General features: G+C 26.7%; 1 protein-coding gene across 2 annotated transcripts in view; it reads right to left on the bottom strand.

Moving 5' to 3' along the window:
• The window catches only part of LOC141533916 (uncharacterized), a 33,685-nt gene that overhangs the window by 3,439 nt on the left and 12,945 nt on the right, over nt 1-17,301 (bottom strand). Inside the window, exons 7-20 of one of the 2 annotated variants that reach the window (XM_074253026.1) lie at nt 17,035-17,220; nt 15,445-15,621; nt 15,022-15,187; nt 14,829-14,946; nt 14,625-14,742; nt 14,253-14,310; nt 12,641-13,136; nt 12,450-12,531; nt 9,794-9,903; nt 6,554-6,663; nt 4,845-5,023; nt 3,371-3,625; nt 2,654-3,304; nt 534-656 (exon numbers count right to left, since the gene is read on the bottom strand). In XM_074253026.1, coding sequence (XP_074109127.1) covers nt 534-656; nt 2,654-3,304; nt 3,371-3,625; nt 4,845-5,023; nt 6,554-6,663; nt 9,794-9,903; nt 12,450-12,531; nt 12,641-13,136; nt 14,253-14,310; nt 14,625-14,742; nt 14,829-14,946; nt 15,022-15,187; nt 15,445-15,621; nt 17,035-17,220 — 2,829 coding nt within the window. Of the gene's footprint in view, nt 1-533; nt 657-2,653; nt 3,305-3,370; nt 3,626-4,844; nt 5,024-6,553; nt 6,664-9,793; nt 9,904-12,449; nt 12,532-12,640; nt 13,137-14,252; nt 14,311-14,624; nt 14,743-14,828; nt 15,188-15,444; nt 15,622-17,034; nt 17,221-17,301 lie in introns of both variants that reach the window. The other variant, XM_074253017.1, reaches the window with a different exon arrangement.

Raw genomic sequence — 17,301 nt, 5'->3', positions numbered from 1 at the left:
TCATTTGAGTACCCACATTAATTTTTCATATATTTATATATATTATATATATGTATATATATGAAAAATATATAAAAATGCATGTGGGTACTCAAATGAAAGCTCTTGATGAGTGTAACATCAAAATGAGCTTATGTCTTTAAAAACGTCAATATTTAAAAAATTACAGTGCAATTTAACAAATATTTTATGAACTATTGACTTTTTTAAAAATATAAGCTCATTTCAAAGTTACACTCACCAAAAGCTTTCATTTAAGTACCCACATGCATTTTTTATATATTTTTCATATATACATATATATAAATATATAAAATATATGAAAAATTTATGTGGGTATTCAAATGAAAGGTCTCGATGAGTGTAATGTCGGGATGAGCTTATATCTTTAAAAATGTCAATGTTCATTCTCTTAATGATTATTATTATTATTATTATTATTATTATTATTTAAAAAAAAAATCAAACCAACAATAATAAATTAACGATACAAATAAAATCAAAAGTTATTATTTTTTATAACTTTAACATACATGGATCCGGGCGATTTCTGTTACTGTTCCATTTTCCCTGGAGCTAGTTAACGTTTGATGAATTTTTTCTATTGTTACAACATGAATTTCTGTGTCAGGATTTTCATCCGATGGATGTTTAATCTAAACCAGTGAATAGAAAAATTTTACCTTTAATCAATCAATTGCATCAAAGATTTTTATTGAAAATATTTCTTTTTCTCTTACACTCTCTATTTTATGAATCCATGTTAATAAAGATTATGTTTTATTACAAAGAGAAAAAATATCTTTCAATTTTAATTAAAGAGTACAGATTTAATTTTACAAATTGAACTGTAAGCCCTGAATGCTATTAAATTACGCTCTCAATCGATTTTTTATGTATTCATTATTTCCCCATTACTGCAAAAGGTGGGATTGTTAATTTTTCAATGATGCCAAAACAATAAATTAAATTTTAACAGGCTAAATTGAAGTAAAATAAATAAAAAATTGAAGTAAAATAAAATAATCCGAAAGTTTTTTTTAATTTTTATCAATTTCTTCTCTTTTACTTCTACAAACTAAATAACAGACTTTTTAAACTGACATACTTTGACTGTAAAAAAAGAAATTTAATACCTTTCCACTATATTGTTCAATAATAGAGCACTTATATTTGAGATAAAAATAAAGAATGTTGCGCACCCTTCAGGCGGCAAACTTATAAAGTTTATCACTGGTTATATGATATTTAAAGAGATCCCCGAGCTGCTCATGAGTCAAATGAAATGTAAAAGCCGACATTTGAACACTGATATTAAAACACCTTTGTAAAATAAAATAGTTTACTATGAAACTTTATTTTTCTAAATTTATACCTCGGCTCATAAAACTCAACATTTTTTACTTTGTTTTATTATTCACGGCAAGCAAAATTTTTTATTGGAAAAAAAAAAATAATAAATTGTCTTTAATAAACTTACTTTTGATAAAACTCGTAAAAATTTTTCTATTTAAAATCAAATTTTCATAAAATTCAATGATAGAATCAAAAAATCTTTATTAGGGATTTAAAAAAATTCCCAAAGTGGTTTTATTGATCAGAAATATTTTTTATAAAAAAAAAAAAATAAAAAAATTATAAAAACTATTTTTTTATAATCTGAAAAATAATTTAATACTTTTTAAAAAGTACTTATTTAAGTTTGTTCATATTCTTACGACAAACAAAAAAGGTTCTTAAAAATACTTAAAATATAAGAGCACGAAAAGTTACATAAGTAGAGTAAAAAAACATTCCAAGATCGACAAAGAGCCCGTAAAAAATTTCCTAGAATCTATTTCTTTTTCTATCGCTAAAAAAATGTTCGCTCAATTTCTGACATGGCATTTGAAAGCTCAGCTCTCCGAGCTTTAGAACAGTTTCTTTATACATGTTTCTTTCTTTTTTATTTTTAAACTTTTTTCTTATTTTTATAAAGTTATTCAAGTTTAAAGTAAGAGCTCCCCGAGCTTTGATGTCGGCAAAATGAGACTGAATAATTGTTAAGTGATATTTTAACGACTATAATTCTTAATCTGTTAAAGTTCTTAAGGATTTCTCATCAGATAATAATTAATTAGCAACCTTGCAGTCACTATGTAACTTGTAAATTATAAATAATTAAAATTTTGCTTCATTAAATAGTGACTTTTGTTAAATTGCAGTGTACTTTTCTAAATATTGACGTTTTTAAAGATATAAGCTCATTTCGATGCTACACTCATCGAGAGCTTTCATTTGAATACCCACATGTATTTTTATATATTTTTCATATATACATATATATATAATATATATAAATATATAAAATATATGAAAAATTTATGTGGGTATTCAAATGAAAGCTCTTGATGAGTGTAATGTCGGGATGAGCTTATATCTTTAAAAATGTCAATAGTTCACGAAATACAAGGTCATTTCTTAATTATATATCTAGAGATAATTTTCAAATGCAGCCTAAATAATAAATCAAGTCAAGACCTTTACAATGACACTAAATTTCACTAAAAAAACCGACTATCCTGGACCCAAAATTTTTCTTATTCTGTTAATAATATAGATAAGAAAACGATAAATTACAAATGAATTATTAAAAAAAAAATAACTTATTTACCACAGAAAAAATTTCGCTAGTAACAGAAATGTCATCATCACGGTCATCTGATTTTATTGCAAGAGTATCATCATTCGGGTCATGGATAGCTGAGGCTTCGGTGGCTCCGGAAGCAAAGGTTTCCTCACGGAATTGCCGGATGTCGAGAGGCTGGAAGGTGACGGCGGCGGTGGTGGTGGTTTCATGATACTCAGCCGCTGCTCGAGAATGAGGTCGAGACGCGACGACTATCGAAACTAAATTCTTCACAGTCTCCGGGTTTGAAGAAGATGTTGACGTAGATGCGGTTAAAGAAGACGTTGTGGTTATTCCAGTAATGCTGAAGCTTGTCGTATTGGAAGTACCGATAGATCCAGACATCTCATCAATTTTATCTTCCGATACGTCTTTATCCTCATCTTCCTCTTCCTCTTCCTCGAAATTACGATTTGCATCTTCACTCTCATTTTCCTCGACATCATCTTCAATTTGCTCATCATCTTCTTCGTCTTCATCTTCATTTACATCCAAATCTCCAGCTATCGAAAATGATTTTTCACCTTCAACAAGATGCGCAGGCGAGTGGAAGAATTTATTGGGAGAATTTATGGAAGAACACACTCTCGACTCGATATCAATCTGCAGCTCGGTCGAGTAATCTCGATCGTAAGCCTTTTAATCAAATAAATAATTATTACTGTTAGGAAAAATTTTATTTTAATAAAATAAAATTATTACCAGAGATACATCCGGACTATCGTGTTCGTCAAAGGCAATAGCTTGGATTCCGCTTCTGCGGTTAGGACTTATAACATCCCTTATCGCTTCATCAACTGAGCTGCTCTCATTAGACAGAACTGAAGAGCCTGAAGCTGGATTACGAGTCAAAGGATCATCACTGTCTAGCTCGCGCCCGGAGGCTATGTCATCAGAACTCGTTTCTTTATCCAAGTCTGTTGAATTCGTCGCACTTGACAGTATTGTTACTGGTATCTTACGATCATAAAAATTATTATTATTGTTTTGTTTTTTTTTTATGCGTAAATTGAGAAAAAAAATTTATTTATTAAACTTTTTTGGTGAAAAAAAATTTATTTGATTTAAAAAAATTAAATATTTAATAAAAATTCATAATTTGTCTAACTAAAATTGTTTTTTTTTATAAATTAAATACATATTTTTTTTTAAGAAAAAAATTACTGTAGAAAAAATTTATTTATCAAATTTTTCTTTAATTTTTTTGGTGAAAAAAAATTTATTGATTTAAAAAAAATTAAGTTTTCAATAAAAATTCATAATTTGTCTAATTAAAATTGTTTTTTTTTTTTTTTTTTTTTTTTTAAATTAAATACATTTTTTTTTAAGAAAAAAATTGCAGTGGAAAAATTTTATTTCTTCAGCTAAAAAGTAAAAATTTGATTTTTTTTTTTTTTCAAAGTTTATTTTGAGGTAAAAAAAATTATTGCTGCGCTAAATTTAATTAGTTTGTTTAATCATTTGGATAAAGCCGATTTGCGTTCATTTATAGAATGAATGATTATTATAATTATAATAAGAGTTATAATTGATTTCATTTTACAAATACGAATATTCTTTAAATTTTATTTTTATTAAAAAATTGTTGACCTTAAAATATTTGACAAATAATAAATTATTGTAGTCATAAACAACAACATAGATTATAAATCAAACAACTATTGCAACAGCATATGTTTACTTGTAAACATAAATAACATTTTTAGTTACTTACTGGGACTACCCACTGAGTTTTCAGTAACCGAGCTCATATTTTAACTTTATTTTTTATTACACTACAGTTATATGTATAAATATAACAAATTTTATCATATTTATTAGTTATTTTTCAGCTTGTACGATGTATAATATATAGTCATGTAAATAATTTATAATTACATGCTCCAATTAATATTTCCAGGATTGAATAAAATAAAAAAATTAATGCGTCATTTGTAACTGCCAATTTCAGTGTCATTTTTTTTTACACGGAAATTTTTTAGGAATCAATTATTTTGTGTTTTTTGAATAGATTTAACTGAATTACATAATTTAAATATTTTATTTTTAAAGACTTTAAAGACAATGTTGAAGAAATTTACAATGCATTCAATAGTTTATTAAAAATGTAAAAAAAAAAGGGATAATATTAATTGGTGAAAACTTGATCAGTGTGAATAAAATAAAAAAAAAGTACCTGGTCGATAGAATTTCTTCTCGACGGATTAGATTCTTGTGTAATAATGTCAAAGGACTTGGGAATAATGGAAGCACTCCGAAGAGAATTATCCTCATTGACCTTATGATCTTGAAGCGGCTCGTTGTCTCTATCATTGGACGAGTCACTTGAGACCTCATACGATTCTCGATCGCGACCTTAGTGTCACAAGGAATTGAATTATGTGAGAAATCAAATTACAACAGAAGCGAACGGAGAAATCGAATCAATCTCCTTTACTCGGGCTTTGTCGCGAACCTCCCTCACTTTCTCAACCCCATTTCCACTCTGCAGCCCCTCGCGTACTCGGTCCCTCGCTCGCTACTCGCATAACTCGGTTTATTGCGTTTCCACAACCGAGGGCTGTCTCGACCCGGGAATTCGATAACAATATCCACCAGAACGCTTAACTTTTTAGAAATCTTCACTTACTTTATCTTTCCGATCTCGACGTACTCCTACGTCATGTCAACGTTTATTCTTTATTTAGAGATAAATATAAAGATACAAACTCAGTCTATTTTTTCCCTTTTTCCCTTTTACTTTTTTATTTTTTAGCTTTTTAATCGTTAAATATTTAAAGTTACGGATTAAATTTGAATTTAAATTTAAATCCGAGTTCGTCGACACGGTCGTTAGACTTGACCAGCGAATTATCGATTCACACCAACACGTAAACCCGCGATCGTCTCTCGGCTATTTACATGTGCATACAGCAATATTGTCCGGCTAACACAGGAACCAGGGGTTAAGAACCTCGCGTTCCCATTCTATTATACACTATTTACCGATCGTTATTGCGAGGACTCATTTATTTATTTATTTAGTTTTTCTAATTATTTTTATTAGTCGGTTCTTTGAATATTGAAGTGTATTTTGTAGAAAAATACTCGATAATAAGCATGCTAATAACTTAACATCATAAAAAAAAAAGAAAACAAGGCTAATTTTAAGATAAAATCAATAATTATTGAAACTATAAAAGACAAAATTATGATTTTATTTTTTTTAAGCAATCAAAAATCAATATCGTTGAATTTTTTTTGTGACAATGTCTCAAGTAATGTTTCTAGACCCCTGTCAATAATTGGGGCTTTTACCTTATAATCTTGAATTTTATTTTTTTTTTTTAACTTTCCGATAAAAAAATTGAAAATTTTCAAAAAAATAGCAAAGTTATTTATTTCAATTTTTTTCTGGAATTTTTTAATTTTTTTTTCCGTTAATTTCAACTTATTTTTCTTTAATAATATTTAAAAAAAAATTTTTTTTAACTTCATAATTCTCCAATAACTTTCCAGACATATTAATATTACCCATTCATCCATTAAAAATGTTTTACTACTACTAAAAAGTTTATTTTTTTTTTGCCAGAAATATTTTTCAAAAACGAATTTTTTACATCGTAAAATTATGAAAATAATTATTTTCCAAAATAAAATCATTAAAAATTTTTTCATCGTAAATAATTCCTCTAATTAAAAATTAAATCATTGTCATAATTAAATTAAAACCCAAACAAATAACAAATTAAATATTTAATTAATAAAAATAATATTCCTGATGTTATTAAAATGAAAAGCGTAAATTTAATCAAATAAAACATATTTTCAATAATAACTTCAATATTCCTTTCCCAATATAATCACACCCGTGCTAATAATTAAAATTAAAAAAAAAAAAATTACCTAAATAATGAGAAGAAAGGTCATTCAGATTATTTATCCGTTGCGTATCAATTTGCGTTGAGTTACAAATATTTTTTTGATTAAACTCCTCGCCGGCATTAGCTTTGTCTCTGAAAAAAAAAAAAAAAAAATAAATAAAACGACAATTGTAATAACAACTATTTTTATTATTATTATAAAGATCGTTAAATTTAATTGGCATTAAAAAAAAGCTTAAAAACATACAATTCATTGCATTGATTAGGCGTTAGCGAAATAACAGGCGTAGGAACAAGAACCGGAAGCTCGGTATTAATTGATAATAAATCAGCGTTAGTTTCAATATCAATAGGCTGCCTACGCCGAAATGCGCACGGACAACAATGGAAAAGTGATTTTTTAATAATTTCCACATCGTTACATGTTTTTATAACAGGCGAATGTTTGGTATCCTCGTCCTTGGATACACTCGGCCAAACACAATATTTGAATATCATCATTCCAATTTTAACTTTATCCCCCAACGCGTAATACGATTTTATTATTTTTATTTTTTGTTTATATTTATTTATTTCCACACTCCAATGCCTATCGATCGGTGGTACGTATTGTCACCCGTCATCGCCACTAAATTTATTACGGTCATTGTCATTCTTCATGAAAAATATCAACGGTTTAATTTTCTTTCATTTAATTTATTTATAAAACGATAATTGCAATTTTATTTATTTATTTATTTTTTTTTTTTTTTTTTTTTTTCAAATATTTTAGCGTTCTTTAAAAATATTTTAAAAATTATTTGAGGAGTCAGTCTCTTGGGAATTATTTTAAAAAAAATGTATTGATGTAAAACGGAGAATGTCCTTTACAATTAATATTATTACTGGGAAAATATATACGTCTATTTAGAGTAAAAAAAAATTATTTAGTTAGATATATACCGGACAGTAAAACACGCACGACTGGCCGGTGGTAAGCGTCGCGACGCTGACCACCGGCGAGGGTTCACCCCACGTCTCTCCTTCACCTTTCTACTTGCTCGAACACTCTCCCTCTTTTTCTTTGCTCTTTGTTACACCTGTGCGCACTCAAGTGCCGGTAAAGTACAGAAAAACTCTCACACACCGACGCTTAAGCTCTATATGTCCAGTTTAACCGACCACCTCTTCAAGGAATTTCTTAGTCACCCTCAGGAATATTCTTTGCCAGCTTTTATTAAAAATTACCAAAAATAAAATTTATTTTATTTATAATTCGCTCGCTTCTGTTTTTTTAAATAAATTAATCTTTTACTCTTAATCAAATATTTATTTTTTAAATTGTTTTCAATTAAATATTTAATTTGATAAATTTCATTCATCTCCCGGGGTAAATATTTAATATTTTGTTTGATCTAATGAATTAATACCGAAGGTGAAAATCTATTAATTTATTTAAATATTAAAATTGTTTTTTTTAGACGTTAAAATTTTGTAATTGAGCTTTTATAAATTTTATTTATTAATCTACTTTTCAGGGAATTGATAAAAAAATATGGGTCATAAAAAATTTATATTTTCATCGTGTAAGTTTTGGGTTTATAGGGGATAAAATTAACGAATGGCTTGATAGAGAAAAATATTTAATGTTACTCTAAAAATTTTTTATGGCTGTGAAAAGTGTATTTTTATTTTAAATCATTAAATTGAATGCTTTTATATGCGATGATTTTTTTAGTATTTTAACACTTGGGAGTTTTTAATTTTTTATAAGACAAATTTAAGTTAGAAATTAACTGGAGGTGTTAGACAGACAAATTTAGTATTGAAAAATTATAAATTTAAATATTTATTTTGATATAAAATTTTATCAATTTTATTTTATAAAAAATAATTTATTAAAATTTTTTTACATAATAAATCCAAACTTTCAACTCAAAATCTAATCTATACTCTCAAAAAAATTTAATTAATAAAATTAGGATGTTTATTAATTAATTAAAATCAAGATGTTAATTTAATTAATTTAAATTAAAATAAAAAAATTTTTTACTTTTCAATATTAACTAGAAAATAATAGACGAATTTTTAAACACATTATTGACGAGGTTTTTAATATATTTAATTGGATATGGTTAATTTTATTTATTACGGACTCTAAATATATAGATAAAAAATTTTTTTTGTGTATTAAAAAAAGTCATTTGTAATTTTTGTAAATTAAGGAATATATATGTAAATTAAGGACGCATGTTAAAATAAATTAAATAAATAATTTTGGTCTACAACGTCCTGATTTAAATTAATTACAGAAGAATTTGACCTGATTAAAGCGCTAATAAGAAAAATTAATAAAATAAAATAATAAGAAAAATTAAAATACTAAATTAAAGGTAGGGCCTTAAAGTAATAAATACTTGATAAATATAAATAGAATAAATAAAAGTAAAGCAAATATTTAAAGTCAATTGAATATTTAAGTCGATCGATATTCCCGGCGGACTGAATATAAATAAAAAAAGGTAAACAAAAAAAAACGGTAGTTCCTGAACGACGATATCGAGTAGAAAAAAAAAGAACACATGGATAGGAAGTAAGCCCGTGAGCCTGGTAACCGGGTAGGCCTTACAGCAGAGTAAATTATTCAGCGAAGAGGAACGTACGATAAGAGGTGCCGATTCAACCTAATGGGTCCCGCATGTCTACATGTATGTGTCCATTTCAGGGCGCACTCTGTAACCAAGTATCTTTGATATAAAGGTAATGTATATTCGATAAATGGTTACTGAACACCTTACTCAAAAATGTTGGGTGCATTAAAAATATATAAATTACAAATATCGAGTTAAAAAGCTCTAGAGCAAACGAGCTTGTGATAAAAGTCCTTGGCGGCATAATCGAGCTATAGCAAAAACAAGATTCCGAGTATTAATTTTTAAATAATTACATTTATAAGTTACGGAATTTAACCTCTAGTTGGCATTAATTGGGCCAAGGTACTGAAATATTTGTCGACCCTCTAACAGCAGTCACTGTACTCTCCCTTGATTTTAGGGGCTAGTTCACATATATTTTTATCTATCGGATTCATATCAAACACGCGATTGTACAATAACCATTATTACGGAGTAAACTGAGCTTCAATATAGCAAGAGTTTATTTTTATTATTTTTTATAGCTGTGATTGTAATAAAAGCTAAATGGTCTGAATAAATTTTATTATTAATGGTAATATTTAAATTATTGTAGATTTTTTTTTTTTTTTTTTTTTCAATCTTCTTACATTTTTATTACCATTGGCGAGCTGGAAATTCTCGAATAAGAATCAATTGTTTGGACTCCCGTGAATGGGCTTTGGTATGACGCTGGCACTGATTTACATCTCGATTCGATCTGGATAAAATAAATTTTTTATTAGTCATTTTTATTTTTGAGCTATACCCTCGGATAACCATTCAATTTACTTAGTCATTTTTTTATTACGAGATAGTTTAATCATTTTATTGTTATATCTGCTGATAGATATTTTAAAAGGATTTTTATTGTAGTTTTTAGATTTGTAAATTTATCGGTTTAATATAAATAAATTTATTTTCTTTTTCAATGCGCTTAAAATTTTTTAATTGAATGAAAAAAATTTTTAATTATTACTAAAATTTTTTTACAGGTTGAAGAATTTTTTTTTTTTTTTATAGAAAATTTTTTGTTCGAATTTAAAATAATAGCTAGCAAAATGTTATATAAGCTAGAGAATAACTCGTAAAATTTTTATGATCCAAGGGCTGAAGTTCTGTGGGAGGGAGGATATAAAAAAGATAAAAGCGAGTATAGAGAATGATTGGAAATATGCGTTGCAGATACTATGAAAATTGAGGGTTAAAACATGGTAAATAAGTCCAGAGATTTAAAGTTGCCTACTTTGCTAAATCTCGAGTACTTTTCAAAATGTTTTAGGACTAAAGTTACTTTGAATTTTACATAAATTTGTAGTTTGTATGGGAAAATTATTTACGGAAAAAATTAGTAAGGTAAAAAAGCCCCAATCAATAATTATTGACACTACAAGAGATAAAATTATGATTTTATTTTTTTTAAACAATCAAAAATATATTTTTTCCAAAATAAAATCATTAAAAAGTTATTCAGCGTTATTTTGATAATTAAAAATTTAATCGGGATTTTTTATTCTAAACTAATGAATTGATAAGAATCGTGCGGCAAAAGATGCTTACAAAAATTTCACAAATTGCTGTAAAAGTGATGGATAAATATTACAAGAAAAAATAATTGGAATTTCCGATAAAATTAACATTCTTAAGACTTTTAGATAGTATAAAAAGAAATCAAAAAATTTTTATTTATAAAATTGATTTAATAATTTACGGGTAAAGTTTTATCAATAGAAGCTTTTATATTAATAATTAAGTTAATTAGCTTAAAGCCTTTTTCAGCATACCTATCCAGCTGTGGTCTTGATTATTTAACATTTAATAATTTACTAAAACTCAAACTTTTTCTTGAGAAGAAAAAAATATTAAATAAATTTACTGAGCAAACTAGAAACTTTAAAAATCAAGCGATTTTTTTTTTAACTAAAGTTTAAAATTACTAAGTCATAAGTAATATCGTATTAAAATTTTCTCTGGTAAATTTTAAAAATAAAAAACGCAATTTACTTAATATTGGTTGTAGAAGTTAATAATTAATGGAAATATAAAGAAGAATAATGGAATGAAAGTTGTACTGTTAAAGGTAACTATTATCGAATTTACAGCTCTGTCTTTCACGTGGAAAGATCAAACTCGTAACTAATTAAAAACTTGGATTGAATCGTACAGAAACCGATAAAATTCCAGTTGAATCTTATGAGATTAAACCCGAGATGTTTCTCAGTGATCTTGACACTCTGAAAATCTGATACCGAGTCGAGATTTTAAGATATCAGTTACTGTTATTATCAAAGTTACTGGATGACTTTACTGCGTCTAAATAAACTTTAGCTTTTTTAAACTAAAAATCTCATTTATTTGAAGAGAAACTTTTATTGAAATTTTTACTCACAAGAATAGCCAAGATTTCATTATTTGAGTGTATAATTTTTGCAGAGTTTTTTTTAAGGTGACAAAAAATTATTTAATTAAAATTCATTGAAAAATTTTAAATTTTTATAAAAAAATTTTAATTAATTATTCTGTGCTTCATTTTTAAATATTTATTAAAAATTTCTGAATAAAATGCATTTTAATAAATTTTCCATGAAGATTTTTTTTATGACTGTCGTGATTTGTGAATTATAAATAAATAAAATTTTGCTTTATTAAATAATGACTTGTTCAATTGCACTGTACTTTTTTAACTATTGACATTTTTGAAGAAATAAGCTCATCCCGATGTTACGCTCATCAAGAGCTTTCATTTAAGTACCCACTTGCATTTTTATATATTTTTCATATATATATAAATATATATATATATATATATATATATATATATATATATATATATATATATATATATATATATATATATATATATATATATATATATATATGATATATATAAATATATGAAAAATTGATGTGGGTACTCAAATGAAAGGTCTTGATGAGTGTAACATCGGGATGAGCTTATATCTTTAAAAATGTCAATAGTTCACAAGATATAAGGTAATTTCTTAATTATCTAGAGACATTTTCGAATGCAGCCTAAATAATTATTATAATAAATTGACTATCGGTGAGAATGATATGAAACCTTGAAAAGGCACAAATTCAAATCAAGACCTTTGCAATGACACTAAATTTTACTAAAAAAACTTATTTTATCATGTGATTATTCCGGAGACCAAATTTTTTTTTTATCCTCTTAATAATATAATTTTCTAAAAAATTAGAATTAAATTTCATTCAAAAATTAAAAAAAACGTGAGAAATACTCACAGTAGAAGAAAACACATATTTTTCCGGGTGAAAACTCGTACTCTGAAATGCAGTATGACGTCGGCGATTAACGGGAATAGATCTGTGACAGTAAAAAAAGAAAAATTGAATGAAACAATAAAATAAAAGCAGGCATTAAGATAATATTTAATGGTAGAATAAATGTTGGAGTAAAAGAGTAATAAAGTTACGTGGTATCGCGGCTCGGAGACACTTGAGGTGAAGCTCGGTTGGATGAAATAAACTCCCCCCGGTCATCAGAGCCTCCTCTCGACTCTCGTTTAATTCTATCACTCCGATATCTCCGGTTAATCTCGTCGTCACGCTGACCATAAGAACTTTGCGGGGCTGAAGATGAAGTTTCGTACTCATCCGTTTTAACTGTACGACGTCTACGTGAGTAAGCTGTACTATGTCGCACAACTATATCACGATCACGAAATTGGGCGACGGGAATTCGTGACTCAAGTTTTATTATGTCTTGATACGGTCGCTCCGAATAAATTTCGTCCATTCGTCGATGGAAATTTTCTTCCGTCTTTCTTAGCTTCATTATTACGTCCTTTTCATCTTTTATAAGTGATATGTTTACCGCTTCAGTTCCATAAGAATCGTCGATACTGTCCAGGGATGATATAAAAGGACTCGGTGAATCTTCTAGACCTTTTTTAATGTTGCCATTGATTCCTGAAATTTATTTATTAACTAATTATTATAAAAAATTAAATTTGGAACTTTTTAAAATAATTATTTATAGATTTTTTTGGAAATAAAAATTTTAATATCGTTAAGTTTAAAAATAAATAACAATTTTATTTTAATTTATCGAACCTGGTTAAACTTTTAATGATATTTAAGGGATTAAATTAACCCTTAACCCTGGCGGGTATAAAAATTAAAGGGATTTTCCTATAAAGTAACTTTATTAACTCAACAAAGATTTTACAATTAATTAAAATTTTTATTTTCTAGTAATCTCGTTAATGTACGATAAATTAATCAATATTATTAAAAAAAATTTGTCTCCAGGATAAAATCCAGGATCAAATTTTGTCACGTGATAAAATCGGTTTTTTCAGTGAAATTTAATGTCATTAAAAATGTCTTGATTTGAATTTGTGCCTTTTCAAGGTATCATATCATTCTTATCAATAGTTAATTTATTATGATAATTATTTAGGCTGCATTCGAAGATGCTCTACCTCGAGATATATAATTAAGACCTTGTATCTTGTGAACTATTGACATTTTTAAAGATATAAGCTCATCCCGACATTACACTAATCAAGACCTTTCATTTGAGTACCCACATCAATTTTTCATATATTTATATATATCATATATATATATATATATATATATATATATATATATATATATATATATATATATATATATATATATATATATATATATATATATATATGTATGTATGTATATATATGTATATATATGAAAATATATATATGTATATATATGAAAAATATATAAAAATACATGTGGGTACTCAAATGAAAGCTCTTGATGAGTGTAACATTGGGATGAGCTTATATCTTTAAAAACGTCAATATTTAAGATAGTACAGTGCAATTTAACAAAATTTACGATTTAATAAAGCAAAATTTTATAAATTGATATTTTACATGTTAAAGTTTTTCTTCAAAAATTTATCCATAAAATAATTTTTTTAATAAAAATTTAATAAAATTTTCTTTAATATAACATTAAAAATATGAGGGTTAATTTAATTAAAAATTAATACCTTTTAAGTAAAATATTTTTATTTTTTAATCAAAAACTTACCATCATTTTTAAATGAATTTTTATCCATATGATTTCCATTTACAACTTTATTTTCATCCTAAAAAATCAATAAATTAATTAAATCCTAAAAATTAATTAAAAAAAATAAACAAACAACCTCATAAAAGTCGTAAAACCACGAGTAATTATTTATCATAATTCAAACATTATTCAAAATAATTAAATCAAGAAACAACGATTATCAATTCATAGAAAAAAAATTACGACATAATAAATAGATAATTTAATAATTTTCTAAGTTGGTTAACTGAGTGGCATGAAGTTCTAACCGAGTCACAGCAAAAAGTATAAACAAAAAAAAAAAAAAAAACAAAACTAATAATTAAGTAAAGAAAAGTTTCAATTGCTTACTTTGCTCGCGGCCGATACTAATTGCCATGCCACAGGTTTCCCACTTTTTGGATGTAATCCAATACCACGAGCCACTAAGTTTCCGTCATGACTTGGATAATTTTCTTCCGTATCATTTCTTAATAAAATAAACATATTTATTATATTTATTAATCAATTAATTGGGGAGAAAAAAAAAATGAAATAATTAAATAAAAGAATTACTTTTCGGAAATCTTATCGAAATTGGCTCGAGGGTACATATTAATGATTTGTCCGCGGACCCTTCCAGTTCCCGGAGAAACTGAGCCGCTTCCAGCGACGATCCAGTCGACGTCTGGGCCTGGAGGTGGAAGAGAAGAGTTAAAATAGAGGTGTAATTGACGGAGTAAGTAAAATAAATATAAAAGAATAAAACCAGTGGCAATTTGGACAGTCGGAGAAATTTGTAGACCGTAGACAACAAGACCGTCTGGAGTAACCGTCGGAAGTGATTTTCTCGCAAGTCTGGCACGAATAGCAGCAACCATATCAGAGCTTTCTTTCAGTTGTTTAGCTGCTCTCTGGCCGGCTTGAAGAACCTCCTTGGAAAAAATTTATTTTTGCAATAAAAAAAGGTTGTATAAAAGAACTGACGAGGGAGTTGGGAGCTCGACCAAGTAAAGTCTACTCGAGTCTAAGTCCAGTTGAGTTCGAGTTCAAGATCGGAGAGCCCGGAAAGACGTAGGTACTAGTGTATATATATATATATATATATATATATATATATATATATATATATATATATATATATATATATATATATATATATAACACGGACAATAAAGTCTTTTGACGTTACCTCAGGCTCGTAAATTTGTGCAAGCACTGCGAGAGTATCTAAAGCCGCTTGCCGAACTCGTCTTCTTCTATCTCCGACCATCAAAGCCACTTTGTTAGCAACGTTCTCGACTTTGAACTCAGTACTTGGAAACTGATCCAACGAGAAGATGAGTAACTGAAGAGCATTTTCTCTTGTCTGAAAATATTACTCAATTAAATATAAATATTATTATGCTGCTTTATTATTTATTATAAACAAATGTCCGATTTGCAGGAATTTTTTTTTCTTTAATTAATTATTTTGTTAGTTTATTAAAAGGTTGATTAATTATTTTTATTTATTTATTAATTATTATCCGTTGTTTCAATCTATACCGAAAAAAATAAAGAACAAATATTTGTTTTATTTCTATTTAATTATATCCGATGCTTTGATCATTTTCCGACTGGAAATTACGCTTTTTTATAAAATTATTTTTAAACTTTTAAAATATGTACTCTTAACTTTTAGTGAAGCTTACAAAAAAAAAAAAAATTTTTTAATTACGAAGTTACAATCTTAAGAAGTTAAATTCAACTGGAGCGATATAAAGTTATGATTAAATAAATTGTTTTTTTTTAATTATCAGGAAAAAAAAATAAAACTACTTGTATATTAGGGTGGCGCAGAAAGGGTGGCTCTCCAAAGGACAGCTCAAAAAAAAATTTTTAAGAGGTCGTTTCTTTTAAATATTTAAATTAAAAAAAAAATGTATGGCATTTTAAAAGGTCGCTCGAAAAAATTTAAATTAATGCACTAATAAATAAAAAAATATTATGAGCGACAAAAATTTTAATTTTGAACTGAAACTTATTTTTTTTTTTGGTCTATAAAATTATACCGTAACGAGAAAAAAAATTAAAAAAAAAAAAATTCGATTTTTAAAATTCAAAAAAATTCGGAGCGACCTCTTAAAAAATTTTTTTTGAGCTGTCCTTTGAAGAGGGCTCTTAAAACATCAAAAAAACATCACCCTATTATATATTTTTATCAAAAGAATTAATAAAAAATTTTTTTTTCTAATAAAAAAGAAGAAATAGAAGTAATTTTATTATTAATTAATTTTTATGGCTAATTTTATATGAAATAATTATTCTGTACCCTAGAAAGAGATAAATAAAAATATAATTTGAATTTTATAATTTTTTTTTTAAATTGGTTAATTTTGATCCAGTTTACAAAATTAAATTCAGTATGTAAATTTAATATTTAATTTAATTTATTAAGAACTTATAAATCTATAAAAAAATATTTATTGAAACTAATTTTATTTAAAAAATTATTAAACAAATAATTATTACATAAATTAAGTGCATAAAAGTATTTTAGGAAATAAAAATAATTTTATGAATATTAACTTAATAAAAATTCAACGCCAAAAACTTTTTTAACCAGCCATAAAAATAAATAACTATTACTTAAGCCCGCAAAAAAAAAGAAGAAATAAAATCCTTAAATTTTTGAAAGTTTCTTAGGTAAATAATTCATTTAAACGCAAGTACAAACTGGAGAGCATTAGTGTTGCATTATTAACTGAAGAGGAAAAGAAGGTAGAGAGCGTAAACTCACCTTAGCATTCCTCGCGTCAATACAATGGGGCTGGAGTAATTGTTCGAGGAAGAGCGCTGGACTAAGCTTTCTCATGGCAATTCTCGCAATTTGAGCAGCATTAGGGCCCCCTTGGCGCGTTAAACCCCAAGCTACTTGCGGCAACCATCGTTTAAGAGCTTCTTCACTTACGCCGAAAACCACGACCTTAAATACATTCCCATTTAATAATAAATCACCATGATTACTCAAGTCTGCTCTAGTTTAGTCTAGTTAACTCTCTCATCA

The sequence above is a fragment of the Cotesia typhae genome, unplaced genomic scaffold (assembly GCF_013202065.1).
Source record: "Cotesia typhae breed Kobodo isofemale line unplaced genomic scaffold, CoteBio_Ctyphae contig_123, whole genome shotgun sequence".
Taxonomy (NCBI): Eukaryota; Metazoa; Arthropoda; class Insecta; order Hymenoptera; family Braconidae; genus Cotesia; species Cotesia typhae.
This window is presented reverse-complemented; position numbering and strand designations above follow the sequence as displayed.